This window comes from Chionomys nivalis, chromosome 5, assembly GCF_950005125.1.
Source record: "Chionomys nivalis chromosome 5, mChiNiv1.1, whole genome shotgun sequence".
In the NCBI taxonomy this organism is placed as follows: Eukaryota; Metazoa; Chordata; class Mammalia; order Rodentia; family Cricetidae; genus Chionomys; species Chionomys nivalis.
Genome location: NC_080090.1, coordinates 44090122 through 44117374, shown reverse-complemented (window position 1 = coordinate 44117374; position 27253 = coordinate 44090122). Strand labels below are relative to the sequence as shown.

The window sequence follows — 27253 nt, the reverse complement described above, 5'->3', positions numbered from 1 at the left end:
ATGTTACAATCACCATTTTGGGTCCAGCAGACTGGTATTCATAAATTTGTCTCATGAGCTATGCCTCAGGATTTGTGAAGATGTTTATAGAGAAGAATGATATGAAAGACAGCAGAGCTAAGGGAAAGAGTCTCAAAGCCGTTTTTTGTTCTTTTTGTTCTGTTTTTGGTTTTTGTTTTAAATATACGTTTATTTTATGGGTATGGGTGCTCTGCCTGCACATATATCTGTGCACTGCTCGCCTGACTAGTGCCAGAAGAGTACAGAAATGGCAGTGGAACCCCTAGTATTGAGGTTATAGACGGATGCGAACCACCATGTGGGTGCTGGGGACTGAATTCAGACACTCTGCAAATAGCTGGTGCTCTTCACCGCCGTCTGAGCCATAGCTCCAGCCCCTCAGAGGTTTTCCATAGCAGTGAAGGCGACCGCACAGAAGGACCAGCCCCAGTGGCTCTCTGGATATCTATAGCGCAGGCTCTCCTTCTAAAGGCACAGTAAGTTCACCTTTCGTTTCTCCATCTGAGCGGTGTAGGACCTTGGCAGTGGCTGCAGCAGATGAGCTATAGCAACAGCATCAAGGCATGGGGAGGGGAGTAGGGCCAAACAGCAAACATCTCCTTCAGTGCCTGGGACAGTGACTCTACAATGCCAGGACTGGTCCTTGCGGGCAGGTGATATAGAGAAGGGCTGTGCCTAGCCAAGATACAATGCACAGCTGTCACTGTGATTTTGTGTTTCCGTATTTCTGCAGCTTAAGTTTTAGCTCAACACGCTAAGACAGTAGCCAGACACAGGCTTCATTTTCACCTGGAGCCTGCACACCGGGGCAAGTAAGCAATCAGAGGCTCAATTCCAGCCATAGAGCGCCAAATTTAACCAATCACAAGCCTGTCTCGGCAGTAGGGTGTGCCATGACCACAACATTTAACCAATCACAAACATACTTCCCACTAGAGGAGAGCCTACAGCACTGCCTAGGATGTTGTGGGAAAGGGGTGACCTCGAAACTGCTTTAGATCTTACTGGCTTGCATGCACGAGACAGAAGGCCTTCAGAAAAAGAGAGGACTGTCTCTGCTAGGGCTTGAGTTAAAGACAGGCACACATATGTGACTGCTCCCCAGATAGCTTGAAAACTTGAATGAGAGGAAGCAACAATTACAAAGATAAATAGTTCCAAAAAATCCAACTAAATCATTTTTTAAATTTTTTATTGAAAGCTTCTCATATGTCCTTAGTAGAAGTTCCGCTTTATTATTCAGTAAGGAAGTTACTAAAATGTCAAATAACAGCAGGGTGCTTAAACATAACTGATTCTGAGAGGTTTTCATGGTTGGTTCTTTATCTGTGACATGTACTTAGCAGGGAATAAAGTATTTGGAGGTCTCTAATGTTGCCCTTGTACCCAGCCTCCTCTTTCCAATACTCTAAGTAGTGGAGAATCAGGAGGCTCTATCTGTGATCCAGAGCCACAACAGATAGACACAGGGAAGGAAAAACTCCCCTAGACAGATTAAAACAGACTTCTCATGCTTGTTAAATCACCAGATTCCTGGTTATCCATTCTGAGGACTGCCTAATGGCAAACATCTTGCGTGTGGCTATAAGGAAAGAAATTGGTTTATATTTTAAGCCAATTATATTCTGTGATGAAAGAGAGACTTGCGCTGGCTGTGTTACAGCATTGATTATTCTTGTGCAGAATTTGTGTGGTCCGATAAATCGGCTAACAGAGTTGGGAGCAATGGAAGGAACATCTCAGTGTCGGGACATGCCTGTGGAATGTGGAAATGTCACAGACTAGGACTTTCCTTCAAATGCTGCTGTGCTGAAACTAGCTCTTTGTGTTTCTGAGACATTGCAGAAGTCAGAGCGATAGTTTTCAAAGAATTACTTGGCATGAAATGCAACCCATACTCCCGAGGTCCCCAGACATAGATCTCTCTCTCACACACACACACACACAGAGAGAGAGAGAGAGAGAGAGAGAGAGAAAGAGAGAGAGAGACCCTTTCCCTGGGGATAGTAAAGGAGCCTACTGGCTTTGGACAACAAGGGCAGTTTCCATGATCTGGGGGACTTTCCAGGCCCGTGTGAACTGGACAGCAGAGTTGTGAGCTTAGGAAGCTGTGTTTTTAGGTCTAAATACACAGAGGAGAATCAACATCATCTGGCCATTGTTCAACTATGAAACTCCCTCTAGACCCCGTCTCTTTCCCATTACGGACCTCCAGCAGGGCTCTCCAGAACGCCTGACTCCAAGGAGTGCGTTTTACACCGTCCAGTCTGCTTTTCTCCAATAGAGGAACAGAGCCGAGAGAGCAATGGAAGATTTTCTTTCTCTTTACTAGAATATCTATTTTGCACCCACCAGTTTGTGCCGTCAGTAAAGCACTGCAGGAAGCCCTGGACAGGAGTTAGGCTGCTACCCTGGGAGCCTTAGAAGACAAGCTGAGAAGTAGACTCGACCCTTTGTTTGACACCAGCCACAGGCAGCAGACACCCTGGAAGGTGGCCACCTTGCCTCCCTTGGCAGGGGTGATGACAAGCTTTGCACAAACACCTTTACCTTGTACACGGATGCAGCCCAGCTTTGGAAATAAAACAAAACCAATCCAAACAAAAATGCCCGAGGTGACAGTGCTGGCCATGGAATTGGTGCCAGAAGTCTGGGCAGGATGCTGCTAGCAGAGGAATGGAATCTTTCCAATGTGAACGAGGCTCTAATAAGGGCAGGCCTGCCAACCCCCCCACCTCCACGTTCCTCTTTGCCTTAGACAATACTAGCATTGTGCTCCTAGGCGGAGCACACATCATTAAGCCCCTCTCCAGTCCTGATCCGAGGGTGAGTTCTAGAGCCCACAGAGCAAACGCTTCCCCATTCCAGGGCTGCTAATCCATGTAGCAGGCCCCATCTTCTTTCTAGGGCAGGAAAATACGGGACAGTTGCCACAGCTGCCAAATGACATAGCTCACAAGAAGCACAGGACATACTCCAGCCCCAAAGTAGTGTTTTTGACAGGAGGTGCTCAATGACAGAAAGCATCTAGAAGGGTGTTTGAGTTCCATTATGTGATCATTATACGGACTTATCTTTAATCAAGGACACAGGCTTTGGCCATGCTATGAAAACAGAAAGTAAGTGTATCGTCTGGTGTCCTGTTACCAACACTAGAGGAAACCCTGGCTTCTGTATCCTAATGAGATCCATCTGAAAATCTCTAAAGTTTGCCCTCTGAGAGCCCTGGGGTCATGCTGTCTAGGTGTGATTTTCACCTCCTAGACTGAGATTAAAATCTAACGTGAAGGTTTAGCTCTACCGAGTAAGCTTTTCCCTGCCTGTCGGAAGAGCAAAGCGTACACTGGGCATGTTTGGAGGCGCCACATGGAGAATACAGTTGAATGAGTTTCAGGGAAAAGATTAAGGGCAGAAATCTGTCCAAGTAGGGTTCTACAGGACACATTTCAGAAGATCTCCAGATAAGTCAGGGCGACACATGGCAGAACACGGTCTATCCGGCTCTTAGTGTCCTCATGGATAACTTAGAGGACGAAAGCCCTCATTCTGCTGCCTCTTCAATTTTATAAAAAGCGAGGGACTCAAAACAAAAGACCCATGCTAGAAACCAGTAGCTCACAGGATATCCATTCATTCCTTTCCATAGTAAGAAGCCTGGACCTGGATGCATGAGTAAACTACCCCTCCCATACTCTCTCGTCGTTCCTTTGCTCATGTGGTCAGTTCTAGCAAATGATGTGTGGTATTTCTAGCCCAGTGGTGGTTAAGAGGCAAATTCCCAGCCTTGGCTCTCTCCACCATCCCTGTGGTTAGAATCGGTGATGCTGATGGATCAGCTCAGGTGAAGCTCAACACCGAGCCTGAATTTCTAGTCAGTGTGTGAAGGAGAGTTTTCCAACCAGGGACACATACATACTTCAGATTGTTACAGGGCATAGGGAAATTCTTTGGAGTACATTTGTTGTTGTTGTTAACTAAACCACGTGTATTTCATTTTACTTTACTCAGGAGTTTGCTGAGACACAGAGGCTAAGAAAACACAATGCAGGCTTATTGTTTCTGCTGTGTGTAGTGGAACAGGGGCAACCCTGAACAGGGAAGAGGGATTCTCAGCCTCTTCCCCATAAAGAGAAGGGGGGCACTAAAGAAACAGGAAGACCTTCTAGAAGCTGGGCCTCTTATACTTGTTCATCCGGGTCCTCAAGGGATGTGGAAAGAGAATGGACAAAAAAATGACCAGAACAAAAAGGACCAGAGGACTCAGCTTCCAAAGAGGCCAGAGCATCACCTACAAGGCTAAGAACCTTCCTTACCAAGAAAATACTTTCTATCCTGACTTACCACTCTTTGAACAAAAGCTCAAAAGTATACTATCATTTCTGAGAAAATTGTAATTCTTAAAAAGATTTTGCTTTTATTTATGTGTAGGGGTGTGTGTGTGTGTGCAAAGAGACAAGAAGAAGGTGTCAGATGTCAGATCCCTTAGAGCTAGAGTTACAGACAGTTGTGAGCCAACTGAAGTATTATTAATCCAGCCCTGGTCTTCTGCCAAAGCAGCAAGCGCTCCTAATGGCTGAGCCATTTCTCCAGCTCCCAAATGCAATCTCCAGGGTTTCTTGAGAGAGTTCATTTGATCTACCTGAAACACAGAGCCAAGGCACCTTCTACATGATTTGCTGGAGAAATTCTGAGAAAGCAACTCATTTTGTTGACAGCCGACTCTGCCTTCAATCAGAAAATCAAGTAGTGATCTTTGGTAATTAAAAATAAAATGGATCCAGGTCTTCCTGCACCAGGTTTTGAGATGCCACTGGGAGGTTCAGAGTAACAGGACAAGTTCACACACTAGGGAATCCTTCTTCCCATGGGTGACAAAGACACGCATTTTTACCAGTCATCTAAGATCTATCTTTATAGTTTGTTTACCATAACAGCAATGCCAGTGATCTGGTTATCTTCAAATATCGAGCAGAGGAAACATAAGCACTGCTCTCCAACTTTGAACCATTCAAAAGCCGTATACCCCCTTAAGACCACCAAAGGTATCTATTTTCGTCAGCGCGGGAAAGAAAGGCAGAGTTGTCCCTTGATTTAGAAATCACCCTCCAGTTTCTGTTTACTATAATGTCAGAAAGAAAAGGGAGGGGTGAAGAAAAGAAAGGTTTTTCTGTCTTTCAGAAGTACCACAAGATAACTGCTCAGATTAGAAAGAGATTTGAGCAGTCACAGAAGGGAAGATCTGCAACTTTGCTGTCACTGATGCTGGAGAATGGAGCCCATCTGCCATGCCCAGTGTTCAATGTCCCTGGTTTTGGTGGTAGAATCTCAATGCTAAGATTTCTCTTTCCACACCGAGAGCCCAGAGTGCCTCTAAGTGTGCCTATAAGTACATCATTCCAGTTCCCAGTTCTGAAGGGTTGGGTTTTAAAGACAACATCAGAGAAGATAGCTCTTATGGTGATGGTTTAGGTCTCTGACATGGAAGGACTTCCTAAGAAAATTAGCTGGACTTTGGCCACTAACGTCCCTCAGGATGTGTATAAACTGGTATAAAAGTTTTCCTGAATGTGTCTAGCATCCCATATAATTAGGTTCAATTTGCCACCTAACTAGATAAACTTATAAAGGCAGGCTTCCTGGCCTAGCATAGCACACAGACCCAATCCTGGGTTTATAGCCACCTTTAGTAATATTCTGTTATTCTTGGGGATCCATGCTGAGGCAAACCCACACACAGAGGTTACTCTCAGTGTGATGAACTCTAAAAATATCCTGCAAACAATTTAGTGCTTATCAGTGCCAATTGGGAGCACAGTTCTAAAAGACTGTGTCTGCACAATGCCACAAAGCACACTTAAGTCCTTAACCGAAGCTCCCAGCGATGAGCATGCATCCCTCTCCTGAGTGCAAAACTCCCTGGGACTCAGTGTTCTGCCAGGAACAGCCAGGCTCCTCTCTGATGAGGCAATACAAATGAGAAATGCAATAACGGAATATAGATAGATAGATGGATGGATAGATAGATAGATAGATAGATAGATAGATAGATAGATAGATAGAGGGATGCAATTGTAAAAACGACAAAATCAGCTTGAAGGATTGGGGGAGTGTAGTCAGTGAGGTCTAAAGACTTACAGGCTGCCTTAAATAGAGGGTCACCAGTGTAACTTCAGGGCTCTTGGTGGAAAAGATTTCACTGAGGCTTCTGGGGCCTGGTCCATGCATGATTTCTCCGCTTTGGGCTGCTAGTGGCCTAGAAGCTGACTTATGTGTGGGAAGCCATTAGGTAAACTCAACACACATACATAGGTCTGCAAGTGTCATTTTTAAAGGAATGTGCCTTCTTGAGATTTCTTCTTCTTCTTCTTCTTCTTCTTCTTCTTCTTCTTCTTCTTCTTCTTCTTCTTCTTCTTCTTCTTCTTCTTCTTCTTCTTCTTCTCCCCCTCCTTCTCCTCCTCCTCCTCCTTTTTCTTCTTCTTTCTTCCTTCCCCTTCTTTTTCTTCTTTTAATTTTTGTTTTGAGACAGGGTCTTACTCTCTATCCTTGGCTGATCTGGAACATTGTGTGGTCGAGGCTAGCCTCAGATTCGTGGTGATCCTCCTACCCCAGCTTTCTGACTACTAAGATTCTAGGTGTGCCACTCTACCTGGATAGTTATTTTTCCTAAAAATTGTCAGCATGTAAAAAAAATGTTTTTCACCTAGTTGCCCAGGGAGGGGGAGTCTTGAGCATGGCATACTTCTGCAGCCCACTTCCTTGTGTATGGTGCAGCTAAGTCAGTGGTGGGGTGTAACATCAGATACAGGATTTCTTCCTAGCCTGACAAAGACCAGCTGTACACCCTTGGCCAAGATCCTTAACCTCTCAGCATCCTCGTCTGTGAAGTGTTCAAAGCTGCTGTGGAGCTAAATGGGCTCCTGGAACAAAGGCCTAAACGGTGCACAGTTTTCTGCTACCTGCACGACTTTATCCTTGTGTAAACAGGACTGGTCACTATGCATTGCTCCTACCTGCTACAGGCCCTGAAATGAAAAGAGTGGTTAAGTATTAATAGTGAGTTTTGTCACCGGGATAGACACGCCGGGATGCTAGAGAAGACAGGAAGCAGGACGGAAAAACATGCCAGCAGAGTTGTCTTTTCCTTGTGCTAGGTAATTCTGCCAGCTCTTCACTCACTGTATTAGGGCTCAGTTAAGCAATTGGTTGGTTCAAAAGCACACTGGTAACCAGTCTCATGATGGGTTAAAAAGCCAGGGAAGCAGTTCAGCAGTAGAGAGCTTCCCTAGCACTGCAAAAGTAAAGTGTGGAATATCCCTTTCCACTGCGTGAATATGTGTCACTGTGATTGGTTTAATAAGGAAGCTGCCTATCCTGTAGCTAGGCAGGATGAAGTTAGGCAGGAGAGCCTAACTAAGAGGATGCTGGGAAGAAAAAGGTGGAGTCAGGGAGACATCAGGGAGAAGTGGAGGGAGCAGAATGGGAAGTACATTCATGAGATAAACAAGCCTCCAGGCAGCATGTGGATTAATAGAAATGGGTTAACTTAAGTTATGCGAGCCAGCTAAAAACAAGCCTAAGACATTGACCAAGCATTTATAATTAATATTAAGTCTCTATGTGGTTCTTTGGGGAGTGGCTGATGGGACAGAGCTGATGGGTGGTCTAGATGGAAACTTCTGCCTACAGTAAATAAATGAAGAAAAGCATTTGCCTATCTGTGGTGACCTTATCTCTAGTCAGAGCTCACCCACCACTTGTGAGCAACAGAGCTGAGCCTATTGGGTAGGGCAACATGGTGACAGGAAAAGGACATGAATCCCAGCAGAATCTGGGTCATGTGAGAAGCCCACGTTAGAATGGCTGACCTTAGCCTGGCCATCAGAGTAAGACCCTCCCAGAACTGCACCGGTGATAACTGACCAGTCAGGCACAAAGCACTGGGGCTGGGCAGCAGGAAACACGGATACAGCAGCGACCTGATCGCTAAGCGATATCGGGAGGAACTCAAAGAGAAGCAAGCTGCGGGTTCCCATGACGACGAGAACATAGGCACTGTGAGATGAGCGAATGGAACTCTGCACAGGAAGACGCCAGCCGTTCATGCAGCAGGGCAGTTCGGCCTGCTCTCTTCAGCTTTAGAGGTCTAGGCTGTGAGGCCCAGGCGCTGTGGCAGGAGTCAGGGAAGAACCGCGCAGGACACCTGGGCCGCTGTTTGATCTTTATGTGAAGCAGTTGGTGCAGCGCCATCCCTGTTCTATATCGTGTCTTACCGTGGCTGGCTGGAGGAGCGGGACTGAGTCATCCTGATGGAGGACTTACATCTCCAAAGCTGAAAATACCTTCCATAGGGCTCTCCATAGGAGCAGTTTACCACCCTGGGTCTTTGGCAAGCCAGGTGGATTTGGATTGGATCGTTGCCTGAGTCGTGAAGGAAATAGGCCGTGTTTACTTTTGTACAAAGGAACAAGGAAATGCTGTAAGAGCATTATCAGTGGCAGGCTAACATGGGAGCTGAAGTCACCTCCCTGTGTGTAGTAGCTCTGCTCAAGTTAGTGAGAAGATGAGCAGGAACTAAACGTGCTAGGTCCTATAACATGCTGAGTACGTTTGAAGAATGTATAATGTGTCATTGGTGTCGGGCACTATTCCATAACATATGGTGTGTACCTAGGGATTAAGAGCCCAATGATGCTTAGTATATGTCAGCTATTACTCACTCTGCTACCTACATGGGAATTAAGTGTGTACGGTAGAAGGTATCAGGTACTGTTCCACATTCTGAGTCCACAGGAATTAAGTGTGTACTGTCCTTAGAAGATTCTATGTGGTACATATGCTCTGTCCTTGGGAAATGATTTTACGTTTTAGTAACATCGTGGTAAAGATTACATGTCTCTATATGATGGAAATTTTTCATTGTTAGTTGTGTTTAGATTAAGAAACACTAGCCGGGCAGTGGGGGCGCATTCTTCTAATCCCAGTACTCAGGGAGGTGGAAGTAGGTGGATCTCTGTGAGTTCAAGGCCAGCCTGGTCTATAAAGCAAGTTCCAGGACAGCCAGAGATACACAGAGAAACCCTGTCTTGACAAACCAAAAACAAGCACCCAGGGCATTGATGAAGTACACCTTTGGGTACATTCCTGATGCTGACTCCAGAGAGGGTTAGCCAAGGGGGAGCCCTGCTGGAAAGTGTGGCTCCATGGGTTGTGGATCCAGACTCAATCCTAAAGAGAAAGACGGAAGCCAGCTGAGGGCCAGCATATCCCTTTCTCTGCTTCCTGATCGGCTGAGATGTGAACAGAGATGTACTGTGCCCTCAAAAGGTAGGTAGAGAAACCTCTCTGCTGTTAAAGTCCCTTTGTGGTCAGGTTTCAATCACAGTAACTAGAAAAGCAATTACCCCATTCCATTTTAAATGGCAGGCCATGTCACGTACAAGCTGGTCTCTGGCCATCAAGCCAGAGAAGTAGCCTAGCTGGGGTTTGGTTCCTGAAATTCTCCCTGTAGATTATACTCTCAGAAAGTTAATCATAGAAGGATAATGTTGGGGAATATTATTTTCAGGGGTGTGAATTTTCTTTACGCTGCATTTGTTTAACTCTGTGAAGCTGTGTTATTGTGCCTGTCTAAAACACCTAATGGTCCTAATAAATAGATGAATGGCCAATAACGAGGCAGGAGCAAGGATATGTGGGGCTGGCAGGGAGAGAATAAATGGAAGGAGAAATCTGGGGAGCAAGAACAAGGACAGGAGGGCATCAGGTCCAGCCACCCAGTCACCCATCCAGTCATGGAATAAGATGGACAATAAGATATACAGAAGTAAGAAAGGTAAAAGCCCAGAGGCAAAAACTAGTCAGGATAATTTAGGTTAAGAAAAGCTGGTAAGAAACAAACCAAGCTAAGTCCGGGCATTATGAACTAAGAATAAGCCTCTGTGTGTGATTTACTTGGGAGATGGTTGGCGGGCCCTCTATAAAGCCAAAAGAGCAAAACCAACACACAATACATGACTCAGGCCAAAATTGTACATAAATCATAAATATGTAATATATGTTAGATGTGACACAGGGTATCACTAGGTGCCTGTAACTGGCCTCAAATTCAGGACCCTCCTGCTTCAGCTTCCCATGTGCTGAGTGAGTCCCAGAAGTCCTCAGTACCTCTAGCTTATCATTTCGTTTATAATAATCTTTTATGATTTTATATTGCCAAACCTTTGACTAACCACACTTTCACATCTTGTTCTCTCTGTGCCCTGGAAAACATGTCACTCTACTGGAAGTCCCCTAAAGGGACATCCCAAGGGTGTGTCCAGTGGCTTTGTTGCCGTGGTGATGTTGTGTCAACATGGCAGCCACTGACTGTCCCAGAGGTGAAACACACCCATTCATTAAGTTCTGCCCATCATCATGTCTGCTGTGGTGACGGTCACTGCCACCTGGTCCCTTGGAAGATGGAGGGTTTTAGTTATTTTCTGTTTTTTTTGTTTTGTTTTGTTTTTTGTTTTTTTTGTTTGTTTGTTTGTTTTACCAATAATGGTAAGATCATCGTGGTCAAGACATGGCAGAAGTCACTCCTGGCATTACTTTATTTATTTTGAAGCAGGGTCTCAAATATCTCCATGTAGCCCAAGATGACTTTGGTCCTCCCGCCTCTGCCTCCTGAGTGAACAGGCAGGTTCTACAGAGCCAAGTTTAAACAGTGCTAGCGATGGAATCTAGGGCTTCGCACATGTTAGGATTGAACTGTGCTAGCTGAGCTGCATCCTGACCCTCTGTTAGTTCTTGAGAGAATGTTCTCGATTTTATTTGGAAATTCTACTTCCAATCAGAGACTCTCCATTTGGAATAGTGACCCTCCTTCACCAGGAAAGAGCTAGACTAACCAGGGGTCAATAGTGCCTTTGCTGGTAGTCGAAGTGATACATACATACATATATATCTTCCTGTAAACCTCTAACTGAACAGAGGGACTTGTAATGAGTCCATAACCTTACTGTCAATAGGGAGAGGGTGTAACATGACCAGCATGTAGACTTAATAGCATAGCTGATATTGTCTACCTGTATCTAAAGCCTTAGGAGAGAAAGGAAGGGTGGAAAGGCATTTTGTCAGCTGGTAGAGTGCTTGCCTAGTATGCACAAGGCCTTAGGTTCAATCCCCAGTAACCCCACCACCACCTACACCCATGCTCACACACCCTTCCATAATGCCCACTGACATACTGTCTTTTGTTACTAAGTTATCCACAGGTATACCAAAAACTATGAAGTATTATTTATAGAAGATGCAAATCAGAAGTGCCTTATTAGATAATAGGGGCTAATTAGATAATTTATAATATAACCACCAGAAATTGTATTAATTGTATCAGCGATGAAGCTATGTAGTTGAGTAAATTTTGACTACAAAAAAATTAAATATAAAAAGCCATTTAAAATTGGTTATACAATGTAACAGCTTATTTTTATAAAATCAAAATCTATAAATTCACATAAACACTGACTTTTAACTGATTTTTCCCTGAAGAAGAACCATGCTGCTTTCTAGTTTTCAGACACTGACTATATTGGTGTGTTAAATAACCAGTAAGAGTGTATTTTGTACTTAAATATTTTGTTATTTTTTTCAGGGTACATTACAGTTTTACCTTCTCATTGTTTTTGTTTCTCTCAGTTTCTGCACTATTTTCTCAGCCAGTTCAAATGCAGGGAAAGTTTTCCCCTACCACTAGGGGAAAGCCAGCCAGCATCCAGCCACCTCCAGAACCCAGTGTTCCAATTCCACTTATGCTGGGAACTCCATGACCTGGTCTAGATCATGGTTCTGGTGAAAGGCTTTCCCACCCCGAGACTCAGGTTCCCTTAACCGAGTTTATCAGCTATTTGTGCTGGCGTGGGTTTATTTTTGTTGGGGTTTTTCCTAAAGAGAGTCAGAATTCCACAATAAAACAGGAGGTCAGAGAATTAGCTGAGCAGTGGCTGATGAGAACAGTTTGTGCCTCAAACTGCTTACCCTGCAGGTCGGGCATCTGCCTGAGGGAGGAAGGACAAGCCTGGTGCTGTCCTTCCTGGCCTTAGTGCAAGAAGGAAGCTGCCACGCCTTTCGGGGTTTGAGATAACTGAAAATTGTTTGGAAAGCAAGAGGCATGTTTTTTGATGACGGGGTAACTAATGTCTGTAATCCTGGCAGTCAGGAGATTGAGGCACCTGGATGACTGTGAGTTCCAGGCTATCCTGGGCTACATAGTGAGACCCTGTGATGTGGGATTCCCCTCTGTATGCTGTGAATATCATTGGTTAATAAAGAAACTACTTTGGGACTATAGAAGAGCTATAGGGGAACAGAGCTAGGTGGGGAAAACTAAACTGAATGCTGGGAGAAAGAAGGCAGAGTCAGAGAGAAGCCATGTAGCCCTGCTGGAGACAGATGCCAGAACCTTGCTGGTAGGCCATGAGCCTCATAGTAAAATATAAAATAATGTAGATGGGTTAATTCTAGATGTAAGAGCTAGTTAGCAATATGCTTAAGTAATTGACCAAGCAGTGTTTTAAATAATATAGTTTCTGTGTGATTATCTTGGGGTTAAGCGGCTGAGAATGAACAAACAGCTCCTTGCAACAGCCCTATCTAATAACTACATAGTAAATAAATTAAAAGTATCTCTTCGCTTACCTTTCAAATGACCATCACAGACTGAGCTGTTTTCTTATTATGCAACAAGTGGACTGACTGCCCCAGCTTTCCACGGAAGCCCTCAAATGTTAGAGGTGTTTACATGGATCCAGCTACGGTGAGCACTAGGTTGCAGGTATATGAGTACAAGTGGCTTAGCCAGTGCCAGCTGTCACCTTGGCAATGACAGAAGGGAAGAGAGTCACTTGAAAGCAAGTCTCACATTCCCAGGGAGAGCAGGACTCTTAATGTGCATTTTCCAAAACTGATTTTACACGGTAAAATATCATGTTTCTTAAAATGATTGATAAAAGGAGTAAACTCTTGCCCTTGCTTTGCGGAACTGAGTGATATTTACACGTTTGTTCATTCTATGCCATTAAGCACCCATTCTGGGAGGACTGAGGAGGAGAGCAGGGCCCGTACTGCTCATATGGAAAACCAATAGACTACAAGCCAGGGGCTCCCACCCCATAGCCACTTCTTGAGACGGCTCCTCAGAGCTGCTCCCATAAAGGGTCTTCTGACCTGTCGACGCTAGGCTGAGCCTTGACTGAATTGGCTCTCGGCATGTTGCTCTGGACACCTTGTGTACTTCTTTCACAGAACTGTGAACTATGGAGAAGGGCTGTGCCATGAAGACGTCGAGCCATCACTGACACACTACCCAACGGTGTCTGACCAAGAAGCGCAGAAACTGTTCGTGTTGATAAGCCCCATGCCAGAGAGCCTGTAAAGTTCTAGCGCCTTAACAATCTCGGCGAATCGTGCAGTCTAGATATAAAACACCACACCTGAGCAGCCAGATAGAACTAGACAGCAGCTCCATATCTAGGGAAGGGCTGACTCAAGACAACACAGTTCCTTGGAGACATTTCGGTGGATACGTCGCATCTGCCTCTGAGTCTCTTTTGGTTTCTTAAGATCACAAGGACCTCTTTTCGCTCAGTTATGCCTCTTGGGCTTGATAATCGTTATCTAGCCTGATTCAAAGCAGCCATCTCCTGTCTGACACATGTTCAGCCTCCAGGGTTCTGTGGGCAGGAGCTTTAATCCAGCTTTGCTGAATTTACGGTGCATCGACAGTAGCGAGTCTGTACAAGCTGAGAATCAAAGCGTAATTCAAAGGCCACGGGGCTGAGGGAGGCAGCCAGGAGATAAATCCCAATTTCAACCTTGGCTCTCTGCAAGTTGTTTCGGTGGACTGTCAGTCATATATTTAAAAATAAAATAGAAGTACAAAGACACCAGATGGCATGTCCCAAGAGAAACGGAGACATGCTGCTTAGGACTCCTTCAAAAGGTTCTTAGCAAGAAAGAACTTGGCAGAGCCAGGGCAGGGGTGGTGGTAGCGCATTTTAAAGGCCCAGGACTGTTTGGTCTCAGTCACTCATTTACAGACATTTCTGAACTTTAAACTAAAGAAATGAAAGCGGGTGACAGAAACCATGAGATGCAGCCAAGCTACAGCCCAGCTGGAGGTGATGCTGTAGCTGTCAAGCTAGCTCACTTCTGGAATGGGGGAGGTCACATCATGAGAGCTAGGGGGAAATGAGGAGCTGAGGCACTGGGGCACTCACCTTGTACCCCTCAAGGCACTGACGCCATACTGGTGCCAAGGGCAAAGGAGGAGTTGAGGCACTGGGTTACTCACCTTGCAGCCCTCACAGGCACTGACGCCATAGTGGTACCCCGATGACTTGTCCTGGCAGACAAAACAGGGCTTGTAGACCCGAGGAGGAGGAAGTGGAGATGGTGGGCTCGGGACGAGCTCCTCAGAGCTGGTACTCTGTGTCTCAATTGCTGAGGTAGAGAAGGGAGGGAGGGAAACAAGAGAAAACACATTTCAGTTCCTTTAGGCTTTCCCCAATCACTTCCAACATCTCAGCTCCAAGCTTAAGCCATAACCCTAGCAGGATTAAGCCCACAGAAGCAGTTGTCCTAGTTCCCGTCCCCTGAGGACTGATGCTGAAGGACCCCTGCAAAAGCAACCTCACTTGTATCTAACTTGAAGTTCGCAGGCACCATGAGGGCAAGGGATCCCAAGTGACCCAGGAGAAACAGAAATTCAACACAGGTCCTTCAGGCAGAGAGCCTTGTCCAAGACCAGCAGAGAGAGGGTGGAACCAAAGTCCAAAGTCAGCCCTTTGGACAAGCCCTGGATCTCTCTTCTGTTTCCCCTGGCTTTCCTTTATCTAGTCGTGGGTGTATTGTCTGATGCTATTGCTCACGCAACCAAAAATGATTTGTTTGTTTGTCTGTTCATTACAACAAAATAAAGAGTGTTGAAGTCAAAGCCCAGTGCTGCGGGTATATGTGGCCGGGCTTTTGCCATGGAGCCATAATGGGTAAAAATCATGGCTTTGGGAAGCCCTGCACTGCTTTGAGCTGGCCCTGATCCTGCAGCACCAACCACCCTGAGCTTAGAAAATGCAGCTGCAAGCTTGGAACAAGTAAAAGGTACATTTCGATAAAACCCTAGGTTGGTGTTCATGCTGGCGATGGAGGAGGTCACACTTAAGTAACTTCTAACTTGTGGACATCTGTATTCTGGACATGGATGTGTACATTTATTTATTTTAGGAAAGTGGATCATTATTATAGGCCAGACCAACCTCGAACTCCCACTTCTTCTGCCACTGTTTCCCTGATGTTATGGCATAGTCATATGCCACCATGCCTAGCTTTTGATTCCAGACTAGAAACCTCACAATCCCCGTTTTCATTATCCAACAGCTCAAACTCCACTGAGACGGAAATTTGTGATTCTTGGACCAGAATGTTCTCCCACCAAAGTCAGAGCAGGAACTGGCCCTGGCTTCCTGCAGGCACACAGAACCCATAAATACGAAGAGGACAATCGAAAGGAGTCAAATGGTGTTCCAGAAGCTTCCAGCCTCCAAATCACTTTACAAGGCACAGAGTATTTCCAAAGATTATCAAGATTCTAGTTGTTACACCGTTAGTAATTATGCCAGTGAGGCACTTTCTTGGCTAGTTTCTTCTGTAACCATACTTACAGCCCCCAAGTTCCTCCACTGGCTGCGCCTGCTGCTAACCCCACGCTGTCCCAGTTGGAAGCTCCCACACTGGGCCCAACATTCTCAGCTTCAGCAGAGTCTTCCCCAGCTCCCTGAGTCTGCACTCAACCCTTGCATTGGTGCCGGCAAGATAATTATTCAAAGGTTAAAATTAACCTGTCACCTGCCTACGGGGGCCTCCAACAGTCACGACTGAGGTCAGAGTCCTTACCATGCTCTTCAGGGGGCTTTTCAAGACATGTCCTCCCTCAGTGAGGCTCATCTTGCATGGCTCCCTCATTGGTTGAGTTCTAAATAATTGCTTTCGGTTCGCCTTTTAAACAAGACAAACTCAAAGAGCAATGTGAGACACTGGCTCTGTCTGGGCCTATAGCTCCAGCCACGAAGGGAAGACAGAGGCCCGATGCCAGGAGCTCTAGGCTAGGCTTGGAACATAGCCAGACCCTGTCCCAGACAGGTGAGGAAATAACCATACTGACCATTTTCCCCGCCTACAAACCCCAAGACCATCCAGGCTTGGCTAGTATTTATCTCTTAGATCTCAGAGGAAGGCTACTCTCTCAGAGTTGGCTTCTCTGAAGAGTCCTTGCTGTGGAAGGGAGGGTTGCTCAGTGGTAGACCTTGCTTGGCACGCATGACACCACGGGAAATAGCCAGCACAAATCCAAAAGACAGAAAGCAAACAAAATGGCCCCTCCTTATCCCTGGTCACGGTGTCATGTTATTTTCTCTTATTTTCTATAAATTTTTAACTGTTGTCAAAATTTAGAACGTACAACTTCATATTTTAGAATCCCCCCTCACACACATACACACAGTCTTCGTGAGGCCAGAAATCCCATCAGCAGAGTTCACAGATGTGAGCCAAGACTCGGGTTCTTCTTATAGAGCAGATGATCAATGAACACTGGTTGAACTAATTCATGAACTTTTCCCCCTTTTTTTCTCTTTTCAAACACTAAGTGCTCTTTGAAGCAGTAAAGTGATAAAATCTGAAATCAAAAAGCACTCTTATGCTCATTTCTTCCTTAAAAAAACTAATTAGCCCTTTGGAACGGAATCAACTAGAATTATAGTATTTTCATAATTCATGAGAATCTTGGAATAAAATCATTAGGGCCCTAGTAGATAAATCCACTCTGGTCTTTACAGGTCAGATCCGAGGACAGTGATGAAGACATCAGTCTTGTTTTTCTCTGGCACACGGAAGCCCTGGCTCAGGAAAAGGTGGTGAATGATGCCAGGAGTCCAGCAGACAGGGAGGGGCTGGCTTGAGAAGAACCCCTAAAGGGAAGGCACCCTCACTCTTCTGAGTGTCCTTCTGAAAGCTGGGAAGAAATCATGGCATCCACAAGAAAACAGTACTTATTAAAATGAACACATCTATCTTGGCAAAATTGTAACAAAGTTCAGGCGTGAGTGGGCACATGCATCTCTCACAGTCTCTTCGTTTAGACACCCCCTCGTGCTTCTGGGACATCCTGGCCAGACTTCTTTCCGTGCACGCAAATGCCTTTGCTTGCTTACTGAAGTGGAATTCTACTGAGACCGGGGCACAGTTTGGTTTATGGCATCATGACTCGAGCTCCTTCTTAGTACTTTTCCTGCAATGACCATCTTCACAGCCAATCTCCGTGTGTTTCCAGCTGTTTCTTTGGGATCAATGCTCAGAATTGTAATCATGAAATTGAATAGAGATTGTGTCTCAATGTGATTTTGTTAGGGTTTAATTCAGACTGGTAAACTGACTTCTGGAAAGTCTGTCCACATTCACGGCCATCCTCCAATGCCCATCTTCAGGCTGGGCTGATGGGCATGTTTCTGGTTTCCCCCACAAGAACCAACAGCTCTCCAGAGCCACCGTTAGCTCACACTCTCTTCCTCACGTGAGGGAGGCATGCACTTCTGTGGAACACCTGCTCCGGCAGCTCTACGATTGGAGTAAATAGAGTCCTGTCCGAACCGGACTCAGCTGTCATAGCCATGCCCTGAGTTTCGAAAGTGGGTGGCAATTTCCATAAATATGTCACTTCAAATACCTGTACTGAAGGAACCCAGCATCTTATCTTCCCAGTGAGGAAGCAAAATGGGGAATGAGCTAATCGCAAAAAGCGTGAGACATAGTAAAGACCATGCGAGGCCTGGAGACGTCCAAAATCCCCAAAGATTTTAAAGAGGGCGGGCATTTGCCTAGCATCCACGAGTCCTTGGGTTGAATCCCCAGTACTGGATAAACAAACTGTATATTTTTCTGTAGTGTGTGGTCTTATATCTCCTCTATGTTACCTACAGTGCTTAAAGTGCCACAAAACCAAAGGGAATAAAATGAAAATTTCAGATTTCAGTAGCAACAAAGTTGGCGGAAGGCAAACATTCCAAGGCGTGTTCTAGAATGGAAACCAGGATGTGGCACCAAGATAAAAGGCTCGGAGGCTTTGTTCAATGGAATCACTTGGTCTTTAGCAATGTAGCATAAACACACTCTGGCTCAGTTTATTAGAGTTCCTCTTCCTGCCTCCCTCCCTCTCACAAAGAGGTGGGAATCTTGGGGGTGAGGGTGGGGGAAGGAGGTAGCTCTCCTTCCAGGGACAGTTTGGTATTTAAGGTGGATCCCCTTTCACTGGACACCTTTGGTATTTAAGGTGGATACAGATGGCTTAGCCATTGATCTGCTCACGGTCACCCTGCTTAAATCAATAATCTATTAGTCCCTTTAAATTAGAGTTGGATTCATCAAATGCCCTTGAGAGGCCTCAAACATTTTCTTCCTTATTCCAGGCAAGCACAATCAGTCCATGGAATGATAAAAATTTTTGCTGGAAACCTCTGCCGGCTCAGCAGACAATGAGTTCTGTATTAGCTCATTCAGCATTCTCAAAGGGCTCCCCAAAGCAGCTTTCCGCTCTTCCCAGGGAGGAAAGAGGCTCCTGTTGTGTCATTCAGTAAAGCAAGGGTCCTGAAGCCATCCTGGAGGACCGCACGCCAGGGAGTCCGTCTTTAAGAAGTAATTCCCAGCTGGTGCTGAACTCTTGCTTTTATCCATTGCTTGCTTGTTTCCTTACCAAATGTGTAGAACTCTGTTTCATTAGGTCACTGTCTCCCCAACCCACATTATAATCCAAACTACAAACAGGTTGTTGGCTTCTTTGCTATGGTATGGGCAGAGGAGGGGAGCCAGGCCATTCAGTTGAAGAATGCCTGGGCTCATCTTCATGCAGGAGAGAGGCGACAGACCTGCTTGGGAATACATGTATCTTGGAGACTGGGGCCTTTGAGAACTAAGATGGAGCCAAACTTGTTCTAAGAGTCTTTGAAACACTGTTACAATGCACACAGGCTGGTCTTTGAAAACATAGATTTGTTGGCCTTGCCTTTCCTTTCTTCCTTCCAGCCTGTTTTTTTGTTTGTTTGTTTGTTTGTTTTGAGACATTCTCCTATGTAGCCCAGGCTAGCCTCAAATTCACTATTTTGCTAAGGTTGGCTTTGAATTCTTGACCCTGCTGTCCCAGTCTCATTCCTCCCTACCAGTGTTCCTCAAAGCATGCCCCATACCAAGAGCACCTCACAGCTAAGAGCAGGTCTGTGGTGAAGGGCCTCTTCCCACTCCACACGGTTCATGAACTGATCACAACCAAAACCAGAAGGAATGGCTACAAAATAGAGACAGAGGAAAGCAAAGATCCCTCCAAAGCAGCAGCTAGAAACTGACAGACACAGTCAAAGGTTTGAACCCTGGCTCAGTTTCTGCCCCCTCCCACTGGGACTGGCAACAGGCTCCTGGGGTCCAAGGACCTCAGCCAGCACAGGGCTCCTACCTGCACACCTAGGTTGTCTGATAAAGTCTATGCCCCTTAGGTCAGCAAAAAATAGGACCAGTACCATTCCTGAGGAAACATTCTTAAACACTGTCATGGCTCTAGGGGTTGGCTTGGTCCACAAATAAAGCAAAAAAGAAGAAAAAAAAATCTTAAAACAAAACAGAAGAAGAATCTAAACATAGCTGCCTGTGAAGTGGGTGTTGCTCTCGGTAACTGGGACTCACCTGGAAAAACACAGTATAAATGTCCTGGTGTCAACAAAGCACCTGAGTGTCCCTTAAACACACAGAACGTCCCCAACAATAGCTGTCTCACAATTCCTTTCGTGCTTGGCATGTTTCTAAAGGTTAGATTAAGGAGCAGATAGCGCACTTAAGAGCTCTGTAGATTCCTTGGCCTTTGAGAGAGCTAATTTACAGCCCACTAGCCCCTGTTGACAGATTACAGGATTCTGTGTTCGGTTTGATTAGAGGCAGGCGGGCATCAGGCGGCATGAAAGGCTTGCCTCTTTACTAGAACCTTCTGATTAAGACAGTATTTTAATGCAGCCTCTGGGCAGCTGATACTTACGTGGAAATGGAGCTGTAAAGCAAAAGGCATTTCCTGCACAGTCCCTGGAGAATTTGGAGCCTAGCTCTGGGGTCGGCGGGTAGAACTCACTGCAGCTAATTAAGGGCGAATGGCGACGTTGTATTTGGTCAAAACATCCAGTTAGGTTTGATTTTTGCTGGCACCAGAGAGCCGATCTGAAAGCACCTCACCTCCCCCGCCCCACTTTTCTGAGGATTCGCGGTAGGATCGCAAAGCCCACAGCTCGGCTCACATACATAGGGGAGAAAGTCAAAGGAAACGCCAAAGTTCAACTAAAGTACAAGTAATTAGAACCAGATCTGGCTGTTGCGTGCGCGCATGCGCGAGCGAGCCTGCAAAGCCTTTTTATTAACCCGTCGTTTGCAGGCTTGGGGACACACCGGGGGTGGGGATGGGGGTGGGGGTGGGGGTGGGCGGGAGACTTTGCACCAACCAGGCCTGGGGAGGAGGCTCCCTGGCCTCACATAGGGAGGCTAGCAAGTGTGTGATTAGCTAGGAGCTCCGGCTGCCGGTGGTGGAGCCCGAGGATGCTTCACCGGACAGGGAGGAGGGGCAGAGAAGGGAAACCCCACCCCAGCCTTGGCGTCCTGACTCAGTAACCTGCCGGTGACCCTGGCGCTGTGTGTGCTTGCCCAGATCAGCACTGATCCTAGAGAAGCAGAAGGCATGTGAGACTCCCTCCTACTCTGACCACACATGGAACAGGTTCTGGACACGGGCAGGGGTTGCAAAGGCTCGATGGCGAGGACATAAAGTCAGAAGACTTTCTGAGCCGCTGAAGAAATCTTTGGTTTTCAAAGTACAGCCCCTGGCCCTTATTCAGGTTATTGTTAAGACATTCCTGTGTGCATTAGTATTTAGATACTTTTACGTGAAAATATGCGCCCACGGTCCTCATCGCCTCCTGCTTCCATTTTGCCAGGTCTGGTTGGCTTGGGAGCTCCATCAGCTTCCCTGTGCACCTTGAGGTAAATGTTTCACGAGTTAAGATGTAGGCTCTGAGGGATTAGCTTGCCATAAACCAGAAACCCTCTTCTCTCTCACGCATTTGGTTGTGGCTTCCAGCCAGCGCTGGGCTCAAAGTTATCAGGAAGGAACCTGCAGGAACAGTATCTATTGTCTACTGAGCACTTACTATGTTTCTGATCCTGCTAACCCATCCCTCCTCCCCAAAACCACAGGAGAGGGCGGAGCAGGGCTCCATGCTCTGATGGGACAGAATCACTGTCCAGAAAACTCACTTTTTGCTTCCTTTTCCACCTCCCTTGCTTGTTTTTCGGCCTGGGATTTCACTGGGCTCTGTCTGCTGAGAGTCACTAACGTGAGAACGGTGGAGCTGTGAAACCCTCTTTCTTTCATCCACATGCATGATTTCTCAACACTGACATGACCCGAGCTCCGGGCCTCAAAGAGAGAGTGAAACCCCGGGACCTGTCATTTACCCTCCGACTCCATACGACTAAGCTCACCACCAGCAGCAGGAGACAACACTCCTGGGAATGGCTTTTACTACGGTTGGTGATGTCATATTTTCACCAATGCCACGTGGTTCCAGTCCACATCCTACTCCTCAATCAGGACTCTCGTAACTTTTAACGTGGCTATTGTACGGACCCTGTTCTGTGTGCTCAAATCTCCCAAGTGGAAATCAGACGAAAATGGGAGTATTAAAGTGTCCATCGTGCAAACACCGTCTTTATTTGTGCATGATAAATACGTGTGAAAGCCAGGTTGGCCATCAGCCTTACAAAAAGCAACAAGAAACCTGGCTGTGCTGGCTCACATCTGCAATTGTGGTACTCAGGAGGCCGAGGCAGGAGCATTATACATTTGAGGCGGGCCTGTGCTACAGTGAGTCCAGGCTAGCTCTTGTCTCAAAACATAGAATAAAAGTTAAGAGGAGAAAAAATGAAAGTAGTGGAGAGATAATTTTCAGGAGGCAACACTGAAATCCTTTGCCCATTGTTATGTTCTGAGGAAGCTCCAGCAGGAATTTAAGCAAACATTTCTTCACAGAAACAGCACTCTGCTTGGCTGCATATCCATTCCCTTGAGTTTTTTCGGTGTTATTTCTTACAGCTGAATACCTAATATTTACAGTCTAAAATCACATAGGCTAATTGAATTCTCCTAGTCCAGGTTCTCTTGATGACATCACGAGCCTGCATGGACTTCGTGGTGGAGCCCAAGAGCGTTTGTAGGCTCAGCTGCCAGGTCAGCCAGACCGCCCCTCTCTCTCCCACACATGAACACAATGACTGTTGGGTTTTCTCTACCTCTCTGAGCCCCAGTGTTTCCTTCCTGAAAATTCAGATGTTCCTAAAATTCTCGTTGATGAAAGGGAAGCAATAGTTGGAGCTTGCCTGACATACAGGAAGGGCTCAATAAATGATAACCATTGGACTTCCATACACTAAGGGCTCAATAAATGTTAATAGACTAACATACAGTAAGGGCTAAATAAATGCTAACTAATAGGCTGGTATACAGTAAAGGCTCAATATATGCTAACTGGTAGGACCTTTCCAGCAAGCATTTCCCTCCCACCTTCCTTTTTCTAGGGCAATGTTCTTAATCATCACCTGTGGGGACACCGTAGTTGTTGCAGTGGGGGCTGCTGCTGGAGAGATGGGGGACCAGCAGCCTCTGCTGTAGGAATAATACACAAGGGGGCAAACAGAACAGCTAGCTGCTGAGGCCACAGCTAAGACCAGTGACCACCAACGTGACACAGAGCTGATGGAGGACCGACTGAACCTCCTTATGCCTTCCTTGTAATATATTAGCAGAGCAAGCTCTCCCCGGAGCCATGAGTTACAGTCTTGTATAAAGCCACACTCGAGTGGGAATCCTCTTCTCCCTGCCCTATTGGCTCTCACTGTGCCTTTTGAGTGGCCCCCTCTGTGCTGCTTTTCTGTAACCAACTCTCATGTCAGAGCTGTGTCCGATTTCTCTACAAAGGAGATGAAAGACTCTGGCACCCTGGAGGAGACATCTCATAGTGCCCACTGAAGGCCTTTCCCCGAAACATAAAGTGATGGAGCCCAGATGACAGAGTGCCGAGCGGAAAAGGCTGAGCTAGGTGAAGAGAGTCACGGGAGTCCATTACTAACTGGAATAGAGATGCAAGATGGACACTGGCAGTCAGTCGCCTTTGCTGCGATGCTCAGTGGCCACTCTGGGGACTGGGGTGGGGATGCATGCTCACTGCCTCGGGGAGTGCATTCCTTATTGGCCACAGTGAGGAGGAGGCGTGGAAACACACAGGGAAAGTCACTCCCACTTGGTTATTGGAGTGCTGGGGCAGATGGGGAAAGTCTATGTGTCACCACAAGAATGACAAGAGCCTCTGGAGTTGAGCCAATAACTGCACCAAGCCATAGTACCAGGTTACATTTAAGCAGTGGTATGCTAGTCACCCACATTCTGCTCTAAGCTTTTTTACATGTGTTAATTCCTATCAGAAGCCGAGAGGGCACTGGGTTTAGGAGCCATTTTGAAGCAAGAAGCCAGGGGCACAAGGTAGACAAGCGAGTTGCTGGAGGTCAGGGAACCCTGTTGGATAGGTCTTTAGACTTGACTGGCCTTGGATTCAAGAGAAGACAGTTGATATGCTCTTTAGAGGTCCCTAAATGTTAGAGACAGACAGACAGATGGACAGACAGACAGACTCCCAGTTAGCACAACGTACAAACTGGAAAACTAAGAAATCAGGAGACGGGGAGGTGGGCATGACACCTTTTTCCTTCCTAGGTTGGGGACCTGAGCAGTCAGCGCAGGAAGGGGCCTCGCAGGCAGGCCACTGGCACGTCAGGGTCTCCCTCGCCCCTGCAGGTGCCACTTTTCCAGTTTACTTGGTGCAGGAAGAAAAACAAGAGTCAGAAAGCAGAGCCCATGGCCTCCGCTGCCGCTGTCAGCTGAAGTGGAAGGTCCCATACAGGAGCTGAATGGAACTGAGACACTGGACGCAGTGCCCATCCCTCCTGGGCCTTAGGTGACAAGTGTAGCAGTTCTGCTACTGATAGAGCCCAGTACCACAGCAGCCACAGGTTTACAGGTGCTGGTGTTTCCTTCAGAACCACTCGAGTTTCTGCAGTCACCAGCTTACCATACAGCCCGGCTGGACTCCATGGCTCGGTCCCCCCCTTTCCTCACTGGGCTCCCTTATGAGAGGGAGCTGCTCATTTCCAAGTGTCTTCGTCTTACTTCTTTCTTAAAGGACTGCTAAAGGAAACTTCAAAATGTTCCAACTGCGAGCAACCCCCAAGGCTTGGGCTTTCTTGGATAATCTGAAATATCTGTCCATTTTTACAGATGGCTTGATTGAGGCGCAGGGTTGAAAGTATGAGCCCCTGAGCCAGCTTTCCTGGATTCAAAGCCATTGTGCATCATTTCCCAGCTTGAGACTTTGGTTCTCTTTAACTTTTTCGAGGTTTTCCAAGCCCCACTTTCTACTGGTACAAAACAATAGCATGCCCCTTATTGAGTCATTGCAAATATTAAAAGACACACTGTAAAGCACTTGGTGCATTGCCTGAGCAGAACAGAGTGGTGCCACCCAGGCAGGGTGACTCTGGGGATGGGGGCGTCAATGCTCTTCACCTTCCAAACCTCCTCCTGGCTTGGCTGCCCTTCTCTCCCACTGCCCCCTCCATAGTAATTTCCTAACAGAGCCAAGAGAGTCTTTGGGGCAATGTAAGTGAGCAAGTCAAGTCCTCTGATTTCTCACTGTGTGTTTCTTTCTATGCCCTGTTCACCTGTCCAAAGTTCTGTGATGCTGCTTTCCCCAGGGGTTCTCCTTGGCAGTTCTCTAGTCCAGGATGCCTAGCACTTTCAGAGTCCATACCTATAATCCCAGCACTTGGGATGAGGTTCTGAGGCAGGAGGATTGCTGTTAGTATAAGGCTACCCTGGGCAAAAAGTGGTACCCAGCCTACAAAATTAAATAAAAGATACACAAATAAATAACGAACTGTTTGGGTGGACAAGGCAGCAGGGGCAGGCATGACTAGCCAGTGTGACGCAGATGCAGCTGAGTTCTCACCAAGCAAGTTATTGGGAGAGGCTGTCACACAGACAGACACCTGGAAAACAGCAGCCAGCCTGCCGGAACCAAGAAGCAGAGGATGTGATGGGCCATGGCCGCACACACAGGAGCATCACTGGGCCACACAGCAGCTTTGCTGCCTGGATTTCCCAAGATGTGGGTGGAGCCCATAACAACCAAGAGAGCGAGCCGGCTCTAAGCTGACTTCAGCTGATGGGATCTGCCCTGGGGACAGTCATCCTCTGTATTGGCACATGATTGGCAGGATGTTGTCACTGAACTGCCCTATAAGCCTTCTGGTGACAAGGGTGATGGAGAGCTGATCAGTCAGGTCACAGGAAGGACTGTAAGCAAGGAAGTCACAGTTTAGAGCCTCCATACTGTGGCCTAGGACTCACAGACAGAAACTGGCTTGAGTAGTACCCGCCTTCTCATATCCCCCATGTAAGCCTTGTAATCATAAGGCACATCCCTCCCCACTGCTCTTTAATGTAGGTAATCTCAGTTTTATAGGGTTTGTTGGTTTGTTTGAGACAGGGTCTCACTAGGTCCAGGCTGATCTGGAACTCAAGGTGATTCTTTCGCCTCTGCCTCCCAAACACAGTGACTACAGGCAGGACCCACCAGGTCCAGCTTGATTTTTAAGTCTGGAAGCAAAGTTGTCCATACCGACTGACACACAGTAAATATTTCAGGCCCTATGGGCTTCACAGCTTCAGTCCAAGCAGCTGGACTCTGCTGCCGAGGGAGTGTGCAGCCATCCGCAAAATGTGACAGATAGGTGTGGCCTGGCCACGGCCCAGATTAAGCTAATCTGCTGACCCACACTTAAAGGTAAACTAAATTAAGACTCCTCCCCCTAACAGCACCCTCCCGAGATAGGATAAAATTTATGAATTCCCTCACTTCTAGAAGAGAGAGAGAGAGAGAGAGAGAGAGAGAGAGCCATATGTCACAGAGAACGGGCCATGTTTGGAGGACATTGTCACCACAATGTGTTGTAAGGGGCTGGCATTTCAGCAAAGCTCACCTCGTGGATACATTTTTATTAGTCACAGAGGTCAACATGCTTGCCATAAATACATTTTCGAATTCCTTCCTGCGTCTTCTGTCTAGTGGGATTATTTTTCATGTCTGCTTCCTGGCCTACAGCCAGGCAGAATGTGGGCGTTTTAATACCTTTAATCCATTATATGGACTTTTTAAAGGTCCATATGACAAAATAAAATGCACTTTCACGGTCAAATATGCAATAAACCTGATACGTCCCTTAATATTTCATATTTCATCTTCCACCCTGGCTGTGGCTGTTCCAGTGTACAGAACGATCTGATATGGACAAACTTATTGTTAATTTCTCATTTGATTGTGCAGAGAACCCTTGGCAATTCATAAACAATGTGTTTCACTGTGCACTTTGGAGAGATCATCATTGCTCCCCCAAATTCTGAAGATTTAAAATCACTGTCCACTTATGTCTCTACTGCTTCTGCCCAGTATGTGACAAGGTGACAAACTGGTCATGCCGATCCTTTGTTGTGTTGCTCTGCTCCTGAGACGGGGCCTCACCGTGTAGCTTTGAACTCACAGCAATCTCCCCTCTCTGCCTCCTGAGCACTGGGACTGTCGCGGTGTGCCACCGCACCAGGCATCATGAAGTTGACTTTTATCAGGTCATTTTTATCAGTGGTAGGGCTTCTCATCCAGGGGTATGTGGACCCAAGCCTTGGAATACAACCTCTTCACTGGGCTGCCTTCCTAGTTCCCAAATTGCTTATAAAACTCGCCAGCCCATCTAGTGAGCTTGTGGGCAAATGCTATCTACCTGTCACCTGTGCATCCTCCCCAGGGATGCGGATGTCTGCTTATAGGATGGCTGTGTTTTACTCTCTCCCGCGGGGGTGCGAATTCTTCTCCCCACACTGGACTCTGCAATGCGCAACCATCACAGAGGGCCTGAGTTAATGGGTCGTTAGGCTCACTTGATACCCGCTAGAGGAGGGCTCAGACCACTGGCCTGTTTACCTTTTGTGAAACATCTGTTTCCTATGAGCCAG

At 46.6% G+C, this 27253-nt stretch overlaps 1 protein-coding gene across 2 annotated transcripts in view; it reads right to left on the bottom strand.

Annotated features, from left to right (window-relative positions):
* The window catches only part of Rarb (retinoic acid receptor beta), a 145840-nt gene that overhangs the window by 105162 nt on the left and 13425 nt on the right, over positions 1–27253 (bottom strand). The window contains exons 1-2 of one of the 2 annotated variants that reach the window (XM_057770021.1): positions 20129–20261; positions 14354–14502 (exon numbers count right to left, since the gene is read on the bottom strand). Coding sequence is in view for 1 of the 2 variants with exons in the window: in XM_057770019.1 (XP_057626002.1) it covers positions 14354–14502 (149 nt within the window). In the remaining variant the exon portion in view is untranslated. Of the gene's footprint in view, positions 1–14353; positions 14503–20128; positions 20262–27253 lie in introns of those variants that run through there. The other variant, XM_057770019.1, reaches the window with a different exon arrangement.